At 43.9% G+C, this 21,290-nt stretch overlaps 1 protein-coding gene across 4 annotated transcripts in view; it reads right to left on the bottom strand.

Moving 5' to 3' along the window:
* The window catches only part of plxna1b (plexin A1b), a 195,532-nt gene that overhangs the window by 152,158 nt on the left and 22,084 nt on the right, over window positions 1–21,290 (bottom strand). For all 4 annotated transcript variants that reach the window (XM_073468452.1, XM_073468454.1, XM_073468453.1 and 1 more), the window contains exon 2: window positions 6,165–7,611. In XM_073468452.1, the coding sequence (XP_073324553.1) occupies window positions 6,165–7,346 (1,182 nt within the window). In that variant the 5' untranslated portion in view covers window positions 7,347–7,611. The remainder of the gene's footprint in view (window positions 1–6,164; window positions 7,612–21,290) is intronic.

Raw genomic sequence — 21,290 nt, 5'->3', positions numbered from 1 at the left:
TTTGGACCAACAACAGAACATAAAAGGTATGTCTAACAAGTGAATCTTCTGGTTAAAGTTAATTTATTTGTATTTCTCTGTCATTCACTTTATGTATTTAAACAGAGCACAGAAGGTTGTTTTTAACAGTTTATGTGCCCACAGAAAAATGGTTTGCATTGAAAATGGATCAGGCTTCTTTTATATGCGAAGTTGATCAATTAGAAAGTGCCATCAGCCCCAAAACCAATATAGGTCATCACAGGACAGCTATAGAAAGAGAAACGAGAGATTTCAGAAGCTAATATTGTCACAGTTCCCTCCGCTGCCCTGGTGTTAAATACTCTGACTTTTCCTTGACTTTCTGTAACTAAATAAGTGAGTTCTAATAGTCTTAAAAGGTGACTGCTGGCTTGCTAAATGTTTTGCTTGCTGTGGAGGAAAAACAGCTGGAAATCATAATTTAATATGATACATTTAGCAAGTAAGAAAATGTATTTTGCAAAGTGACCCGTGACCTTCTCCAAATGGAGTATAAAACACACACACCAAAGGATGTGTTCCTGAGTCTTTGTTGTTGTAGCACCTAGCACCTTGTAGGTATACACACCCTGTCAGAGAAGCCACAACACACACACACACACACACACACACTCACACACACACAGCAAAGTTGACATGACAGAGAGGCGTGCTGCTGAAGAGGAGAGTGCGGTGGCCAGGTGACGGACACGGTATTATTTGTGCGGCAGCCAGCATTCAATCACCCTCTCCTCTCCTCCCTCTATCTCTCTCCCCTCTTTCTGTCACCCGCCCTTTTCTCCCGCTGTTCCTGGCAGTGGCGGCGAAAAGATTTCTGGGGCTATCACTCTTCCACCCGCCCTCCTCTTCTCTCCGTCGGTGAATCACTGGCCCTCCTTCAAGCACACCCTGGCTGTAAAAGGCTTGCTCCTCTTTCTCTCTGGCTGTTTTTCCCTCTCTCCGTCTCTTCCTCCAAGACATTTTCTCTTACTGTTTATTCCTCTCTCATTAAAATCACCACTCTTGTGTCACTCTCACTTACATCACCGTCTTGCAGTTAGGGTTATGTGTAGGCTGGAAACTCGCATACTTCTTGTTTTTATCTACACAGATTAGAATCAGACGGCTTCAGTCAAACCTCAAAAACAAAATCACACAGAAAAATCTGATTTTAAAACATGTTCAAAGGCGTTTAGACATTTGAATGAAATCAGTTTCCAGGGATCAGTCTTTCCATTCAAATCCAAATTCAATCCATCATCACTCAAAATTCAAGCCAGCCGGCCGTGACTGCAGCACAAAACATGGCTCCACATCAACCTCCTCGTGACTGATGCTGTTGGACATTTTCATGGCGCGCCAACGGTTAAAGAGGATATCTGCATACTTCATCTAGCCTGCAGCTCGCTGTTCTGGTTTCCTGTTTTTCAAAATGTAGCATCACTGAGCGTTCATATGCATTCATACATTAGTCAATGGAGGGTCAACAAGACTGCTGCTTTCTTCTACTTTATTTATGCTCCATCAATCCCTTCCCTTTCCCATTCTTGCTCTGGCATCTAACTCTTCCTCCCTCTCTCTCCGACTCCCTCACACGCTTTCATTTTTATGCCCACCCACGTCCTCTACCTCTTTCTTTCTCGTCCAACTCTCACGTCTCTTATTTACTTCCTCTTCATCCTCTCTTATGCTCACCTCTTGTTTTCCCTCGTGTCCCACTGCACTCTTAATCTCACCTGTATTTTGAATTCATCTCCATCTCTCCTAACTTAGCATCTCTCTCCCCCCCCCCCCTCTCTCTCTCTGTGTGGAAATGGTTTGTATTGATCCACTTTCAAACGGGGGAGAAGGTCAGGGGTTCACTAATAAAGCTCAGGGACAAAACAGAGACACACAAACAAACACGAGTACACACACACACACACACACAGACACACACACAGTCGACAAATATAGCCAGGTAACAGGACGGAAGTGATGACTGGTATGTGTGTGTTTCTGCGTCTGCTTTGTCCAACACACAGAGCTGCTTCTAATATTCCCAAACATTAGTGTTTATGGAAAAACAGCCACCATCTCACTGTGCCCATAAACATATCATCCTAATGATGGCCAAAGGCTAGAAATTATGACCCAGCACTAATATGAACTCCACACAGGGACCTGACACAGCGCCTGACCATCCATCATGGCTGTGTGGCTAACAGCTGTCCAAGCCTCCCTCCCCCCTCAGACTCACCCTCTCCACTACTCTGTGGCAGGGTCAACCTAAACGTATTCACCCTCCACCCCGACATCACACAGCCTTTCCCACAGTCACATGCAGTGGAGGTAGGCTGGTGTGGTGAGTAAATTGTGGGTGGGGTTGAGTGTCAAACACCAGCAGTTTAAATGAAAGAGAGCTGTGGAGTAGGAGGCTGCCAGTTTATATACCTGGATCAGCTAAAGTAATGTGGACAGGGAAATGGTTCCCAGTTGGGGTGTAAGTTTGTCCTTAACTTAAATGGAAGCCTGCCATCTGTTAGCCGTCTAGAACAACGCCACAATGATACAAGGATGATTTTTATTTTTCTCATCAAATGATACATAACTGGTATTCAACTACGTAGGTGCATTTTGTTTTTTACATGAAACAACACATTTCACTAACTGGTGCCTTGATTATTCTCAGATTCTGTCTGATGGAAGCAACCGAAAAAGGAATTTAATCACATCCAACCGTTATGTAAAGGAGTTGTGCACATGTTAAAATATGTATATTTCATTTCAGCCATTACATTGTTTTTGTGTGCAAATCTTTAGATTAAAATATACTACAAGCTACAGTATTTGTAACCTAAAAGATGTCTCATGAAATACTATTTTTCATGCAATAAAAAAATCATTGGGTTAAAAATGTTCAGGGTTGAAATAGCACAGTCACAATACTAGGTTAACTTTACCAATGGTTTGTTGTGACCCAGTGTTATTCATATTACTGATGGGTTATTTACCCAAAGTGAAATACAGTATTACAACCCAGTGTTTGACACGACTAGCTCAAGTTTAGCCTTAAAACTGTTTAAGTGTTAGATGGAAAATACTATGTGTGTATCACATTCAAAAAGAACACACATATTATTATCAATAAGTAACAAATAGTGACTTCTAAGTTTAAAACTAGCTAGAGTAGATTGTAACAGTCCCTAACTTAACTTTTGGTAACTTACCAAACAAGAACATAACAAAGTAAAGTTAACCCAAAATTGGGTCAATTTTGACCCAGGGATTATTTTTAGCATGTTCAGTTAATGATGTTTCACTGTTTGGCATGAGACTAAATCCAGGCTAGTCATTAATGTTAAAATATGCATGTTTATATCCCACATGTTAGCTTGTTATTTCAGTTCTGTGGTCTAATTCAGCTCCGTCTGTGTCTCTGTGTGCTTGTTATGTTTAGTTATGTTGCCCAGCACCAGCTCCCTCACTGAAAAATGATACCAAGCAGTCATCTGAGGTCAGATTTGAGGTCCTGCGGATCACCAACTGGGTTAAGGTCAGTGGTAGGCAGCTGACATGAGGTCACTGCATAGGGGCAGCGTGGCAGACGTCATTAACCTGAGGCTGACCCCTCCAGCCTTGCTGCTGTCATGGGGCCAGCCAATCAGCTTATCTGTGAGGCTATAACATCATCAATGGTGACAGTTTTTTTGAGAGGATGCTTAAGTGGTGATAAATTACGAGTGAATGCAATCCTTATCAAAACTCCAGTAACCATGGTAACTGGCCTGACTGGCAGAATGGGATGGGTGGATGTGGGAAGTGTCTGAGTAAAAGAGCTTTGAAACTGCAGTGTCATAACAGGAAATACACAGGTTTCAATAATAAGATGATTAATGGCTGCATTCCATTTAGGTGTCTCATTAGTTTGACTTAGGACACTTAAGTGGAAGCCATCTTTAGTGTCATTGGTTACACCTGTGCTTTCTGCAGGGAAAAGGGTCTACATGTTGCACTGGTAAGGCCGTTATTAGGCAAAATGTGAACCAGTATGTCTAGTTTGGAGTCTTATCAAAAGCCAACACACTGCATGCATGGCATTTTATACTCCGAGGCTGTATAGTCGAGGCTCTATTGAGCGTTATCATGACGGCAATAAATTTCACCTTGAGCTAAATACTGATGTGGTGAGCAGCATATCAGCACAGTGCAGTTATCTACCTGGCATGTGCACATAAAGGTATCTGACTGGCCAGCACGTGAGTGATGTTGCACCATATAAAAGGTAGAGTCAAATTCTTCCCTGTATTAACCTGTGGATTTCTACAGCAGCACTCTGCACCAAGAGTTCCTGCTGCACCAGTGCAAAGGTCTAATTGAAATAAATGAGATAGCCTGCTTTTTTGCTTCAGAGCCATTGTCAATGTGATGGGCCCTAAGAAATAGAAGCACACAAAAGAATGAAGACAAGCCACTGAACAAGAAAGAGACTACATCTACAGAGGGTGGCAAGAGAGGAAGAAAAGGAGGTGAAAGGCGACTAGGCTCGGGTCATTCACATCACTTACACTGCCACATAAACACACCTGTGCACTCAAGCTAATGAGGATCCACACAGAAGGAAGGAGTGCTGTTCTTATCCCACTCCATTAGATGCAACACAGGGTGAATGGTTTATGTGTGTGTGTGCCACGAAGACACCTGCTGGTAAAAATGGTGTGCGTTGACATTTAAAGAGAAAGCTTTAAAATGGTTCTTTTAATTGAGCTATTTTAACAGAGCGCAAGATGGAGGGGATGGATGGGTGAATTTAAAGAGCGTACAGGACCGAAGATGAGGTCGCTGAGACAGGTGGTCAACTAAGAGTGAGGCACGCTAAACACAAAGAGATGGAACAAAGATATAAGAGGATTCAAGCAGATGCATCCTGAAGAGAGTGAGTAAGCTAGGGGAGAAAATAAAGGATGTGAGCAGTTATTTATGTTCACTATAGAAAAAAACTAAGCTGTGTGCTGCTGTGTACTACCTTAATGTCTCCAGCATGAGTGCATGTATGCGTGTCTCTGTAACACATGCAGGGCCATGCACCGTGGTTCAGTTAGTAAAAACCAAATCTAGCTCGTGCTATCCCCCAGGATCTCACACTGCAGTGCATCGAACCACACTGTGTGTATGGGAGTGTGTGTGTGTGGGTGTGCAGGAGAACTACTCCTGAGTGACATTTCACAAATCCAGGGGACTGGGCTAATGATGTCCCCTGTCTGACTAAATCAAAGCACCAAGAGCTTGTGGAGAGAGGGGAAATGGGCGGAATAAAAGTGAAATAGAAGACGGCAAGAGAAAGAAATAAGAGCTTTTCACACTTCATATTGTTAATTACTGCAGGCCTGTAGCGGTGGTCCTTATGAATGAATGTAGCATGGGTGGGCCAGTATTCAATTAGCAGGCAGACAAAAAGAAAGGGTAGAGTGGAGGGGAAACAGGAATAGCAGACAGACTCAGGGACACATTAAGACTAGTCTATAATATCTGAATGACTACTGTATGTGTGTATGCTCATGTCTGCTAGCACCAATTTTCCAGCAATGTTCTTGAGAAAAAGCTGTATCCAAGAGAGTAGTGTACAAAAAGCATTGGTGAAACAGTTTATCATTGTATTAGACGAGTTCATATAAAGATAGAAGATGAGTAATTATAAACACACATCACATTGGTGAATGGCTATCCAAAAACGGGGGCTGACATAGACAGGGATGACAAATGGAGACAAGCAACCATTCACACTCCCATTTGCACCTATGTGCGAATGAGTGACTGATTAACTTAGCATGCATGTCTTTGGACTGTGCACAGAAGGCCCTGCTGGGTACCAAACCCTACCCCATGGTCTCAAACCCAGAACCTTCTTGCTGTGAGGCTACAGCGCTAACCACTGCGCCACTGTGCTGCCTATCGAAAAACAGCTTAAATGAAAAAGATCTTCGGGTCAGATCTAAACTGACAAAGATCCAAGTAAGATCAACTAGTTCCTAAAGGGCCAACTAATGATAATGCAGTGTGCATCAGTGTGAGCACTATCAAATGTAACGCGTGTCTTGACTAATAAGTTAACTGATTCATTAAGATGAAAAGAGCGGTTGCACTTAACAGAACTTAAGGAGCACAAAGAAGAAATTGGGGCTTACCGAGTTGATGCAGGCGAGCTCCTTGTTGAGCAGCCAGGGTAAGGAGAGTTTCCCGTCTCCCTTGTAGCAGGACTGAATTCTTTCTTTGATCTTCTCTTTTATCTTCCTCAGGGTGAACAGGCACAATGCTGACTCTTTGGGTGGTTTGGCCCGGTTCTTCTGACCCTGAGAGAAGACTGTGAAGAGGATGTCTTCATTCTCAGAGATCCCCAGAGAGTTGGCCAGCTGCCGGCCCGGCCGAGCCAAGAATGCATCCTGCACCAGGCGGTACTCTACCCCATCTTTCGTGCAGCCGATTGGGAACTCGACGTAGGAGTAAAACTTGGGGTCGTCCACGCAGAGGCGCACAATTTTGGAGGTGAAGAACTGCTCTCCACTGGCATCAGGTGAGGTCAGTTGGGTATCCAGTTGCATTGTCAGATAATAGACAAACTGCTCACTGCTGAAGCTGTAAACGTAATAGATGTCGAAAGCAGGGAACTTGGACAAAGTGTCTGAGGGGATCTTCAGCTGAGAGGAGACAAACTCATCCTGATAGACAAAGCTGAACATGTCAGCATTTTCTTCATTCTCCATCAGCTTGCGGCTGGACAACGTGGGGAAGTACTCAGACTTGCCATCAATGGGGGTTCCGATGAAAAGCTTGCTGGTTGGACTGTGGGGGGAGCTTATGATGACCCCGGACATGGTGCCCGATTCTGCCACACTGGAGAGGTAGTGCTCCTTGCGGTGGTGGGGCTCGCCAAGCTTAAAAAGATCATCCAGACGTAGGAACTGACAGATCCCCTGTGAAGTGCTGCCACAGGCAATGAGGCGGTTCTGTGCATAGTCTATGAGAAGGAGCTTGTTCACATTGGGGGTCTGGGCCAGGTCATGAGGGCAGGACTGGACACTTGGTGGGGGGTAGCACTTCTCATTGTCCACCACTGGGCCAGTCATATGGCTGCGAAGTTTGGTCAGGTTGCTAGACAGCTTGAAAATCCAGTTGACAGCTCCCACATAGACCTCTCCAGTTTTGTTGTGGATGGCCAAATGTGTAAGCCCCCACTCAGCAGGGGTAAATCGTTTGAAGGGTGGGGGTTGGCCTCCAGAGAAGGATGAGCTCATGATAAGCAAAAGTCCCAAAAGGAGAAAAAAGTTCCCCTGGCCAGGGGAAGCCGCTGACCGAGCTAGGGGACACATATCTGGGCTGTCTAGAGGCAAGGTTTAGGGGGGTGGGGAAGGAGAAGAGAGGAGGAGGACGAGGAGTACAAGCTCTGGTGCCAAGTCCCAAGTCAGGATGTTCTTTTGTTTCTGTTCTTCTATCAAGGAATAAGGTAGGACAGTTTGAGGGAGAGAGAGAAGGATGAGGGGAGGGGAAGCAAAACTCCTATTGATCTGCTGTCCTGTTCTCAGCCTTGCAAGCCGTCATCAGGAACATCATCCACAGAGGCACGGGGTGGGAGCCCTGGAAGGCAGAAAGGAGAAACACGGTGAGTGTCCAAGAAACATTTCCTATTGATTATGCATCAAGCAGGCACAGAGGCCTAAAAGGCTCACACGCTGCACAGCCAAAATTAGAAGACATTCAAGCTGACATTTGCCCTGCTGATAAATAAATGATATCAAATCAAGTCTGGAAGGCAAATGTGTGTCTGCATTTAATTATGAGTGAAGATAGCAGGAGAGGCATCGCGGATTATTAAAGGCTCTGTACACATAATGCCAGTGTTGCCAGAAATGAGTTATAGACTCACAACACTGAACTCTTTAATATTTCATAACTTTCAACTTCACTATGGTGGCTTTGGTGGAGGCGTGCATGTGTGAAAAAGTGCCTGTGGGCACTGTTACATTGACAGCAAGCAATTTATAGCCAGGTCTGCTCGAAAGCTTTCCTGTCATGGTTTCATCGGTATCAACACACCATCCAGTAACCCCTTATTGTAATTACGCCTGCAGTTCTGGCGACTGTATGCAGACATCAGCCTCTCATTGCAGCATAGCAGGTCGCAAAGCACACAATGCGTTCCCTCAGGGACCTGTGATTACAATATAGACTGTATATATCAGGACAAATATAAGAGAGAGACCAGAGAGACAATATAACAACCCTTGACTGAGATGGTTGCTGCATATACAGCACTATTCTTGTTAACCATTCATTGATGGTTTTTGAAGGGTCCCTATCTTACAACATTCACATACAGCCAATCTTGCCCCCTCCCCTCAGGCAGCAATCACAGTCAGTACATTTAAAAACCCTAATGTTCAATTACCTATGTGATTAAAGCCATGTTAAGACAGACAACAGAGGGGGTGTGGTAGGTTCTGGTAAAGTTGAATGTGACTAAACCTGGTTGAACACAGCGCTATCCGGCATTGCACCGCACTAACAGATCAATCACATTTAAGCACACATACCAAATAAAATACCTTGTGACATGGATTGCTCAATTCTGCTGTTTACCCTTAGATTCTCCAGACAGGGGAAAATTGATTGGTATTATTTGGGCTGCACAATTAAGTGCTTTTTTTTTATCAAAGTTAAAATGTGTTACAAAACAACATTATAATGAAGTACTGTAGTGCTGCAGGGATGTCCTGGCCTACAAACCTTGTTCTCCAGATTTAAGAAAACATTTTTTGGTACGAACTCCAACAAATGTCACATCATTATGATTTTAACAGTTTTTTCAGTGAAAATGAAACTTTTGATGCAGAAAAGATAATTCCTACTAATCGCGAATCATATCGCAATCTTTAATATCCATCAGAATGATCGCAATATGTTTTTTTACCCTATTGCGCAGCCTTAGCTGCCATGATATCTGTATGTAGTTATTATATGCTTGCTCATTATATTATGTATTATATAATTATATAATTGTATCTGATAAACTCTCAAACATATTAGATGTTCAGTATTTCTCAAAATGCACTTCCTGGGTTTAATTATCTTGTTAGCAGTACCTACACCATCAAAACACCTGTTTTTTTTCTTCTTTACATAGTGCTATCTTAAAATAACGCATTTCAGTTTCAGTGTGAATGACACTACCTCCTTCCTCACTGACATCATTGTCATCTCAATTCAGCTAATTCTGAAGAGGAGAAGAGGAGGAGTTAACAGGGAGAGTATTTGCTCCTTTGGGTGTCCTCCAACGGCAACGCAATGAGGATGAGGAGCAGGGTTTGCCGGGCGCATGCTGCTGCTTGACAGGCCAATCATGTTCCTGCAATACTGGGACATTAGTTCTCCTGTAAATGCTGATTATGCAAAACAGGACGCAACTCTTCCAGAGACCCCACGCTTCAATTTCACCTTGACTATCAAAGTGTCTGTGCGAAGGGTGTTTTATGACCACACCGAATCGGAAAAGATGAGAGACACTACAGAGAGATGAGGAGGGTAGGAAGAGGAGGGGAGGGAGATGAGGGAGGCAAAATATGAGATAGAGGAGAATCAAAAGAAGGATAGAGAGAGAACAGAGGCAAGGAGGAATGCAGGTTTTTTCCTTTCTTTTCTCCTTATCTCGATTCCTTTCCCTTCTGCTCCCCATGAGGTCAGCCACTCAGGAGCGAGGCTATCTGTCTATCAATCAGCAGGCAGACAGGTCAGGGAGTGTGGTCAGTTTACCAAGCTCAGAGGGATGAGTGTTTCAAAACCTCTTTATTTTTTGTTTCATGCAACTATCCTAGCAGAAATGTGTAAGAGAGTGGTAAAAAATTGCTTTTGTAAGTATTGAAAGAATTAAACACCTCAGTAAGAGGAGTCATTGAATTGCACATCAATTTTAGTCACTGCTGCTGCAAACAGTGTGTGAGAGAGAAAAGAAAAAGAGCGGGGGGGAGCAGGAGAGAAGAGAAATTGTAGTGGTGATGTTCATGGAATAGCAAACCATAGCTCAGTTGAGACAGAGCTCGCCCGGTTCAGGGAGAGGTGGTGTCATCCAATTTCCACAAATGAAAAGCCAGGAGAAGACAAATGCACAGGAGAGGAAAAACAGGGTGAGAAAGAGGGATAAACAAGAAAAGAGACAGAGAGGAGGAGAAACTGTGCAGACAGAAAGAGAGAGGAGAGGAGAGGAGAGGAGAGGAGAGGAGAGGAGAGGAGAGGAGAGGAGAGGAGAGGAGAGGAGAGGAGAGGAGAGGAGAGGAGAGGAGAGGAGAGGAGAGGAGAGGAGAGGAGAGGAGAGAGGGGTGAGTGAGGAGCAGCGGGAGCCAAACAAAAGCCAGCACTTCTTCTGCATTTTAATCAGAGCTGTGCTACCCTACCTGTGCTTGAATCAAACACCTGGGGAGCTCTGTGGATCGAGGCACCAGCAGACAGAAAGGCCTGAGCTGCAGTCATCAGATATCCCTTCACTCTCCACTCTGAGATTAAAACGACTCAACGCCGATCACAGTCTCTTCCACATAAGCAGCCGCAATAAAGTGACGAGCCGGCCTATAAAAAAACTAATTTCTTGCTCAATGGTACAGTCGCGCCGCGCGACGAGAGCAGATGTCAATTTAAGGCACTGTGGCACGTAGAGAGGGCCGGCTGCCTCATTTTCCTTTGTCATTTCCAAGTGAGGGAAAGATACAATGAAGCGGAGTGAGCGAGCAAGCGAGCAAATGAGAGAGCCTGATAAAGAACGAGAGAGCGCTTGTAAAAAAAAGACGTCCCAACAGTAATTCCTCTTCATTTAGGCCAGCCGTGACTTGATGGAAGAGAGTGTGAATCGAACAACAAATTGCATCTGGGGGTCTCCAGCTGTTTGTTATCTGTCCCGGTAATAACACAATGACATCACGACACACATTTTAACAAACGTGTTCGGGAAAAGACAGCATGGAATTCTCACATAAAGGGCGGATATGGGTCGTCCTCTGAACGGAGGTCTGGTGGTTGAATCCCTGACTGCATAATGCTGGGCAATATACTGAACCCCAAATTGCTCCTGATGGCTGTTTCATCTGTGTGTGAGTTTATATATGTATGCCTGAACATTGAAATACTGTGGGGCCCTTTGGTTAGAAAGCACCATATCCTCCTGATGAGAAGGCCGGCACTTTTACATCTGCCATCTGTATATGAATCTGTATATGCACTATGCCAAAAAAGTACTACATAAATGCAACTCCCAGTTAAAATTACCATTATATAAACTTCAAAGCTAAGAGAAGAGGAAACAGAAAAAAACTTCCATCCCACCGTGGCAGACATGCTCAACTGCTGAGGATTTAGTCAATCACTCAGCTTCTTACACATATTTCTCCTATTTCTCCATTTTCTCACTCTCCCTCCTTATCCCTCCAAACCCTCTTCAATTTCAATTTCCTCCAGAGCGAAAAGTGAAATGGTGGGAAGAGCGCTGGAACAAGGTTGCGAGCCATATCTGGCACCATCAAGGAAAAACATGTCAATCATTTTGGGCTGGAGCGTGTCTGTGGCTTTGGGAATGGGCAGCCACCGTATCGGGGGAGCCGAGGCCGTTATCACATCAGGGGAAAGCATTAGAGAGGACGGGCTGTAAGGGGCCAAGTTGATTGGATTTGATATCTGGACGCCCTATCAAATGACAGGACCGTACTGCATCCCTATGGACACTGGGAATTAGAATGAGGGTTGGAAAGTGAAGTAGAAGACATAACAGAAAGGAGAGGTCCTTCCACAGCTTCACTTCATTTTGTTTATTTAGCTTAACAGTGGCAGGAATCCTGAGAAGAATTGAGGGCTGCTGGCGTGTTCTCATGTCCATTGTAAGGAAAAAGCTGGTGAAGTGGTGAGCTGTCGGTGACTCTTGTGAGCTGAGCTGGATCAACTCTCCCTCTCTCGCCCTCTTCTCCAAAGCAGCTAAACCTGTCCATTCAGATAATGGTCGCTGTTCAGCCCTAGAGCTGCGCTGATTTATTGCCGGTGGCATATCAATTACAGCACTCGCCACTGGAGGGGAGAAAGAGCAGGAGATGTTGGCGAGAGAGAGATGACGAGGAGGGAGGAAGAGGAGAGGCACTCAGATAAATTCTCTACCCTCTGCACTGCACTGCAACATGTGGGTCACATCTGGGATGAGAGAAAGAGCGGATGGAATTGGGGGTTTAAGAAAGGATGTGTGTCTGAATAAATGCAAATTTTCAAGAAACACACACTCATATGCCCACCTAGTCGATTATTGTAACCTAACCATTGAGTGAATGCAATACGGTTTATAACACAAACAACCCACACACACCACATGCACACCCTCCCCTCTGTATAAACCCAAGGAATAATACGTTATGCGCATGCAAATCAAAACACACACATACAAAAACCTAATGGGTCTCTATCTTAATCTGCCCTCCACCTCTTCACTCAGCAGCCAACACACTCCAGAGATTGGAGATCTGCCCGGCGGAGGAAAAGGGAGGTGGGTGAGGGGTGGGTAGAGGATTGAACAGCACGAGGAGGCGGCAGGAAGCGGGAGTTGGGGGTAGGATGGTTAGAGAGGAGGGAATAAGATAGAAGGGGAGCCAAGCCCTGAAGCCTTAATCCTCTCCCAGGGTCTGCCTAATCTCACCGCCACTATCTGCATATGAGAAGAATGGATTACCATCCCCCGACACACTGACTGACGGAGGGATGGGTGGCAATCCCTGGACAGACAACACACTCGCAGACGGACACAAACACAGGAAAAGTCTGAATGACGTTATTACAGGGTAGAGAATGTGGGTTGCTCTCCAAACTATTTCAGTGCTTTGAATAAATACACACTCAGACACACAGGTAGGCATGGTGCAGGCTAGTCATTTACGCCTACTTAGCCCATGCGACTGACATATGTCCCAATCAAAAGCTGTCTCGGAGGGGGGGAGGTCAGACCACCAGTGTTACCCAAACTAAAGCTAAACCGTCCTCTTAACACACCAAAAATCTCAACACTCCAACAAAGCAATCACTCTGTCTGCTGAGGATTATCAGAGAATGTCAACATTATTGCAATAACTCACTGGAATATTATCCAAAAAAAAAATATCTCAGCCCATCTGTCACTGTCCATGGAAATTTGCTCATAATGCTCCTCCTTTTTCAATAACAGCTGAATGACAGCAGAGTATGTGTTAATAACTCAATATGGATAGTATTGCTAGAGTGCCCTTGGGGTTAACATAACTCGAAACAGGCGACCTAAGATCTGATTTTGTGTCATTATATCATTAATTTATTATCCAGTCATTACTATATTAGCTAGAAAAAAGTGACCAAAAGGCACTTAGTGACGAGGAAAGGATATCCAAACTATGAGCTAGCACTTTTCAGGTGCCAAAAACAACTGTCCCCACATCATATTCGAGTGGTTCAGTGAGCCAAGACAAATTTCAGAGGAGGTAAGAGCAATTTTCAAGAGGTCGGACAACAAAGCGGTATTGTATATTGTGGTATCTTGTATCATTTCCTTCCTGCCTTGGCCGGGGGAACAAGCTGACTGGCAAGTCTTGAGGTGTATAAAAAGCCCTTATGAGTTCTGTTTTAGTGCCAACGTAAATCAGTTTAGTGGAGGACAAGAGCCGGTGCCCTTTCTCGCTCTCCCTCTCTGTGGCAGGTGGCCTGCCAAAACAAACGCCTTGTTCCTAAGTACAAAAGTAGTGTGTGTATGTGAGTGTGTGTTAGGAAGGCAGGCACTGAAACAAATTGAACCCCCTGTCTTAAAAGCACCTTGCTGGGCTGACTTTCAAGCCATCAGCCCGGCTGGAGTGATAAAACCTGATCCAGACCTGTCTCGCTGCTACCCTTGACGGTCAAGGAGCTGGGAAAAAGCTGCACAGTAGAAACACCAGCCTCAGACATCGTCCTCAATTCGTTCAATATTAGTTTTGCTTAAGTACGTCAGCCAAGAATAAATTCTTTACAGCAGTCGCTTTACAAGCTGCTCAGCTCTATCGGTTGTAAAATGCCACTGGGTCATAAAACACTGTATAATAAACAATCATTAAAAACATGAAAATCACACCGAAAGCCTTTGCATCATAGTCATTGTTGTTAGCCTGTTAATCTGCAATAATCTGACCGTTGTCACTCATTGCTGCTGTCCTCCCTGTTTGTTTCCCAGATTTAAATCAGTGGCAAACACAAGAACGAGGGGAAAAACTCCCAGACAATCTACTCACCCTCAAGGGTTGGAGCAGCATTAAGTGCAAGGGCAACTGCTTCTCTGACACCCTGTGTGTGTGTGTGTGTGTGAGTGTGAGTGTGAGTGTGAGTGTGAGTATGTGTGTGTGTGTGTGTGTGTGTGTGTGTGTGTGTGTGTGTGTGTGTGTGTGTGTGTGTGAGACAGCTGCCACTCCGAGACAGTAGACAGACTGTGGGCACTACATCACACAAATTCTTCCTTTCCTCGTTCCCTGCGACAATAAACACTTGCACACTCCTGTGTTTTCAGAAGTAAATGGAATTATACGCCAACAGACGTTACTTCAGACACACATTGTTGCAGAAATACGTGCTAATGTGTGTGTGTGTGTGTGTGTGTGTGTGTGTGTGTGTGTGTGTGTGTGTGTGTCTTTGCTCTGGGGCTATAGTGCACAATTGTCACTGCTCTGCCTGCAGTTGTCAAATATCGGAGGGAGGGAGAAGGGGTCGTCAGCTACCATGTGTGTTTATGACGAAGCCATAAGTGCATGAAACACCACCCACACACACACACACAAACACACATGCACGCACGCACGCATGCACACACAAGACAATCTCTCTGAATCAGACCACTGGCCATCTTACACGATGTCTGCTTCAAACTGGAATGCAGAGGGAATGTGCTGAGGCCAAACCTCTATGTGGAATTCATCACCTCATCAAACACACTCACACACCATGTGCTGTATGTTTGCGAGTGACAGGTGTGTGTGTGCTCGACCTTATCCTTCAAATCCAATTCTCTAGCTAGCATTATGCTAACATTCTGCATGAGGCAAAGAGTGTAACAGCCAAAGTGTTTCATACTAAGCAGCTTGAGGTTGTTGGATAGTGAACGGCACCATCTCGGCGCTCTGAACAGTTTATGAACATTGTGTCTGATTTGGCTGGTGAACACAGGGTTGAGCGCCCCAGGGTGTCTCCCAGGCATGCAGCCCTTGTCACTCCAATAACACATGAAGAGCAGACACAGACTCTATCTGTCTCCATCTTTATATCTTCCCAAATCTTCTCCATCAAATCCTCTCACCCCATTTCTTTCTTTCCTTTCTCTCAGCTCACATCTGTTCTCTTCCCTTTATGACTCACAGAAGTGCAACACTTAAATAAAATACAAACTGCTCAAACATCTCATTTATGACGATCACAACAAACCAAACATGAGCACGGGAGCATATTTTCTCCTCCCCGTTTCTTCTCTCAGGGGTGAAATTCCTGGAAAAACAAAGGCCTTCATTCCAGCTGCTAAGAAAAACGGTTGCAGCAGCCATCGCATAAAACCTGCCCACATATGAAAAAAAAGAGCACACACAGACACACAAACACACTGATGCAGGCATCGTCAGATTAGTGGTTTACTCTTAATCTCTCCACTGTGTTTGAGGGACTGGGTCTTTCTTTCCATGACAAATCCGGTGTCTGTCTGTGAGTGCATGTGTGTGTGTGTGGGTGTGTGTGTGAAGGTGGGAGAGGTAGGCAAATGTAGGTCAAGGCCACAATGTGCCTGATACGAGTCAAAAGTTAACGCAGTAACCGTGCAGTAAGTTCAATATTTCAGCACTGGCTCACCAAGGCAATATCACACTGAGCCTGCACTGTTGTCGGTAGTATAAAGCTAATGCTCCTTCTGTTTGACATGGCCTTAAGAGCACAACAGTTAGGTTACACAATCAGAGCAGGTGATGACTCACAACAGCAGGTTGTTAACTTTCTTGAATTCATCCTTAATATAAAGTTGCGCAATATCTCCATGTCCAACCAATTTAAAATCTTGCACACCTAGATTTTTGTCCAATCTTAAAGAAAGTATCTATGTCAGTCCCACTTGGCGCCATGATCACTTTTATTTTCCTTATGTAACTTGAGTGGGCGGGTACGATCTCCCAGGAGAGGTGCGTCATGCTTTACGGCATTATGTCACGAAATCCCAACTCTGTCGGTGAAACTGGATTATATCTTTACTGAGAAAATGTTTTCTGGTTGTCCTTCCAATGTCTTCTGGCTGCTCTGCAATCTGAAACCTGGGATTTGTATTTATGACAGTGGTATTCGCACAAAACATCTACCTACATTACCTTGCTTTAATTTCAATACATTGCATGATGCCACCAAATTCACATTATCTTTTTTACAACATCCACATAAGCTTAGCCATCTGTTATAAAGGGCACTCCCTGCACCATTGTACAATGACAATATAATTTCTGACAAAAGAATAAACGCAAGCACCAGTTAAGTGTGATGACTTAACCCCTTTAAGCAAATTTTAAATGAACCACAGCTTTATTGGGGTCTGCATGTCTCAGGGACACTGGTTTGTCAGCAGCCAAGGCTCGTTGATCATTAACAAATATCTGTGTAATTGAGATTTGATAGAGACAAAACCAGGGTTGAGCCTCATGGTCACAGGAAAGTTCCTGATAATTGACTTATGCAATTTGACCAGTAATAGCTCAAAAACCAGCACATGTCCTTTAACATCAACTCTCTACCTGCAATGTGATAGTTCAGGGCGTCTGCTGCACATTTAAATCAGTCAGGCGGTTACAGACTAAACAGATTCACCAACAACACTAAATTACAAAACAAAACTGCACCTGTGGAGATATTTTAGGAAACTACCCCAAGTACTGTTATTGCTAATCACAAACACAGCATGCAGCAACATGCCACCCTATGACTTGAATCAACACTGAGTAATGCCATTCGCAATGAAGGTCGACCACAAACATCGTCGTGGTTTTCCCAACAGTCGCTCACACCAGTAATCAAGTTGAGGTTTGAACTTTGTGAGCTGGTTGTACAGGTGTTGATGTCATGAAACCACAGGTGAGGACAGGTTCAGCCTGTGGACTGAGCCAGGTGGTAAACTGAGGAAATGAAGCCTATGACATGACCACAATATATTGATTTTTAGGGTATAACAACATATTGTGTTTGATGACTAACTGATTGATCATGTTGTGCTCATGAAGACGTATTTAATAAGTTAACTTTAAAGTGAACTGAAATTATAAAGAATAAGACTGCTGTATAGTCTGTCCTAAGCTGTTTCTAATACAACAAAAACCAGTGCATTCCTTCATAGGGCTGCTTTATATTCTCCCTGCTGAGTTCACTATAATGGTATGCGGCCTGCTCTGCCCAAAACAGCTTATTACCAACTCCCACTCCCTCCCTCTGCTTTCTCCTCCTCACACCCTCCGTTTATGAGCCTGATTGACCCTCGACACCACAGAGTGCTGGAGTTGGCTTGTGCCGCCGGTTTGTAAAAACTTGCCGGAGAGTGTTGATTGTTGTAAAAACGGGCATGCCATTATAAATACCCCCTCTAAGGATTTCAGGACACTGCTGTTGATGATGTTGGTGGATGGAAGAGGAGTCGCTTCAAGGAGAAAGGTATTAAAAAGAATCACTGTCTCCTTTTGTTTTAATGGCACCATAAAGATAGCCTCCCCCTTCGTGGACTTAATGTTTCCAGAGTGAGCTTATGTGGACCGCCAGCATTGTCACTACTAGATAAATGGTCCAGCTTGGGATTGCACAAGTATTTTAACGCTATCCTTCTTATGATTTATCAGCTACAAACCAACAGCAACAGACGCAGCCAATGAGAAAATATTTCACGCGGCTGATATCAGCTCAAAATTGGCATTGATCTCAGGCAAGTTTCAGAGTTGATAACTTGAGAATAATAACAAAATGCAAGTCCAAAGTACAGTCTGCTCTTGCCTTTAGCATATCAACAGGCCTGCCACGATTATTAAGTCACGACATATCATGCAAATCTTGTCTTACATATCTTCTCTCATCCACTAATCCATAAATGGACACGACCCAACAAAAAGTGGCAAAAACTGGGTTTGGCAGGATATTGCCTGTTAAGAAATGAATCACTATACCTCTGTGCCAATTGTTTAATATTTATTAGAAAGAATGTACTTGAATTATTATGCCATATATATAATCATTCTATCAGTGGCAAAAAATTGTCTTAAAATGACAATAATATCATTTTTGGCAATCATTTCCAGGGCGATATTTTGTTGATTGTAGATACCATGACAGGCCTAGGCATCACTAGTCTTTGTGTCTGCAGGAAGACTGTGATGAAATATGTATCTCTAGATAAAGTCTATCTAAGCCAGATTCCTTTTTTGATTTTGCTTTTGAGATTACATCATAAATAAGGCCGACATCTGACCTGAGCAGTTCAAAGACTTGACACAAGTCCAAGACTTAATCTAGCTCCTATCATCTCAGCTGTGAGTTCTGCCGGTGCCCCATCGCACCAGATATGGTCTCTGCTTATTACGTTTATTGAGAGAGACAGACAACTGACCATCTGCTCTCCTTTTCCCCTCACAGTCTGAATCATTACATCATCCAGTTTATACAAATAAATGTCCTTCTTGGTTTTAATGACAGCACAAGAGCGAAAGCACTCTTATGCACGCTGTCAGACGAGTACACACACGGCATATCTGGGCTGGGTCACTATTGACTCGGATAGCATCCTTATCCATCTTTGTCCATTAAGGCCCGTATTGTTTCCGGATGCGTGCTGTTGAGGAGTATTAGTAACCATATCATTGGCTATGACCACATGGCTTTATCCTATGCTCTAAATGCTTTAAGACAGGCATGTGGCTTGTGTCACATGGTGTCTGGCTGATTAATATCCTAAGATGGCTCACAAGACTTCAGGCTGGATGCAGACGTCTCTGCTTGGGGGAATGTGGGTTCAACTCTTTGTCAGGGAGACCACTGAAAACAGTGATAATCCACGTAAGATGTTGTGAGCCATAGACATTAGTCTCCAACGTCTAATGCAGGTCATAGTTTATTTGTAGGTTACTTAAAGAAAAAGGAAAACATGTATCATTGTTCTGCAGAGAAAATCAAGACAAACTGGCCAACAAATGAGCCAATCTTCCAACGTATAACACTGACCCACGTGGTCAAACTCATCACAATATAGAGGAAGATCTGCAACAGCATCCACACTAAACAAAGACTCTGCCATGTGCAGGAACTCAGTGGGAGAGGACCGTTCATTTTGTTTAAATGGCACTGTTACATCTGAGTCATGTGAGGCCAACACCAATTATCCTCAGTCGCGCCGTTGTGGAGCTGAAACAAAGGAAAGCTCGTCTATCCCGACTGTTTTTAGCTCAGGAGCCCCAGCTTTAAGCCAGTGAATATTCAAGCCAACAGACAGTGTGTGGATGTGTGCGCACACCCGTGCATTGTGTTCAGTAGGAAGAGAATAGGAGTGTGTGAGCTCAGACGACTTCCTGTCTTGTCCCAGATCATCAGCACATACTGTATTCCTGGTGAGGCGCACAGAGCAGCACGCATCACTGCTTCACTATAGAGGCGTCGACGAAGGCTGGTGTGCTAATGTGGATGTGTGTGTGACTAAAAGCTTATTCACCATAAGTAATAACTACAGCACGTACAGTGACGACAATCTCTCCTCTCTTCGACTAAATAAGAGGCTAAATGTACATTTAATGGTGTCTACAGAGTCAAATCTTCTCGGGAACAGCACAAAAAAATCTAAATTAGATAGCAGGCTGGAGAAGAGAATGAAAAAATATAACTGAGAGAAGAGAGAGAAAGGGTGTAATAATCAGGCGGGAGATGAGGACACACGAGAGAGAAGAGGTGCAGGTGAAAAGGCGAGATGATGGAAATGGAAAGAAAAGAGGCAGAGATAGAGGGGTGAGATGAGAGGAGCTGACGATACCTTTCCAGATAGCTGGCGAGGCGGAACGAGGAGGAATGGAGGGAGATAAGAGGAGAGCAGTCTGTGCATGTTTAGCTAAAAGGGAAACTTTTTTTCTCATCTAGTGGGCAACTGAGTGCCTGTCACATAACTATGCCCAACAGCACTTCAACTTAGACAAAGTACTTCAAAACAATACTCTGTATGGTGCCGCACTACAACTTCCACGAGGATGTTTTAAGAGGTTTAATCGAATGCTTCAATAGTCGAGCATTTATCACTACACTTTAAATAACTCTCTGAAACAGAAATTGTCTCTCAGCTGATGTCATGTTTCATTAAATTTATCTTTTTCATTATTCTCCATGTGGAGACAAATTGAGGTCACTCGGCGAGGCTTTAGAGAGACGTCACTCATCAATACCTTAGCAAACATCACAGCCTGCAGCTCTAGAGATTTTTTGTGGGCAGCATCGCCTTAATAAACAAGTTTTGTTATTGTGACAATTGAACCTTAACTGTGATTCTTAGGTGTGAGTTTTCACACTTCTCCCACGGGCATTTTTCTTCAACTGTTTTGTTTATGCTAATCAAGTAACATCTAATGAAAAAAAAAAAACACTCTCTTTGTATAAGAATATTTATACTGTATATACTCCTCCACCATCATCAACAAATGGGCATAATTTAAAACTGTATAAGGATACTATTGTTTATAGCTACATATTGTACTTGTATCTAGTAAAACAAAGGCTGTTTGCAATCTAAGAAAAGCTAATACAAATTCATTGTATTTGCTATTGTATCAGAGTAGCACATGAGAAGCATAAATGAACGTTTCCTGAAAGAATACCAGATTTATCACAACGAACCAACTGGAAGCCACAATCTACCAACTTTTCTCCCAAAAATATCCCTCCCCAGGCCAAAAACTTCTGGCACTCAAGTCTAAGCATAAATCCAGTCTTTAGTCCAACACATCCATTTCATGATCAGAGCCTTGTGAAAGGCGCCTGGCTGTTCTTGGAACTCTCCCAAAAAGGAAGGGCCGGGCCTACTGGTCGGTCCAGAAGGACGAGTAACATCAGCCATTGTGAGTCAGCGGCAGGGCAGACGAGGGGAGGGAGCAGGGAGATTCAACAGGAGACAAAACACACAGCAACCTCAAGCATACGTTCATTAGGTCATATTACCGAAACTGTCTCTCAACTTGGCAGACAGCGCAATTAATAAAGCTGGCGCTAGTGTAAAC

The sequence above is a fragment of the Pagrus major genome, chromosome 6 (genome assembly GCF_040436345.1).
Source record: "Pagrus major chromosome 6, Pma_NU_1.0".
In the NCBI taxonomy this organism is placed as follows: Eukaryota; Metazoa; Chordata; class Actinopteri; order Spariformes; family Sparidae; genus Pagrus; species Pagrus major.
Note: the sequence above shows the minus strand (reverse complement) of the source record. Positions and strands in the feature narration are given on the sequence as shown.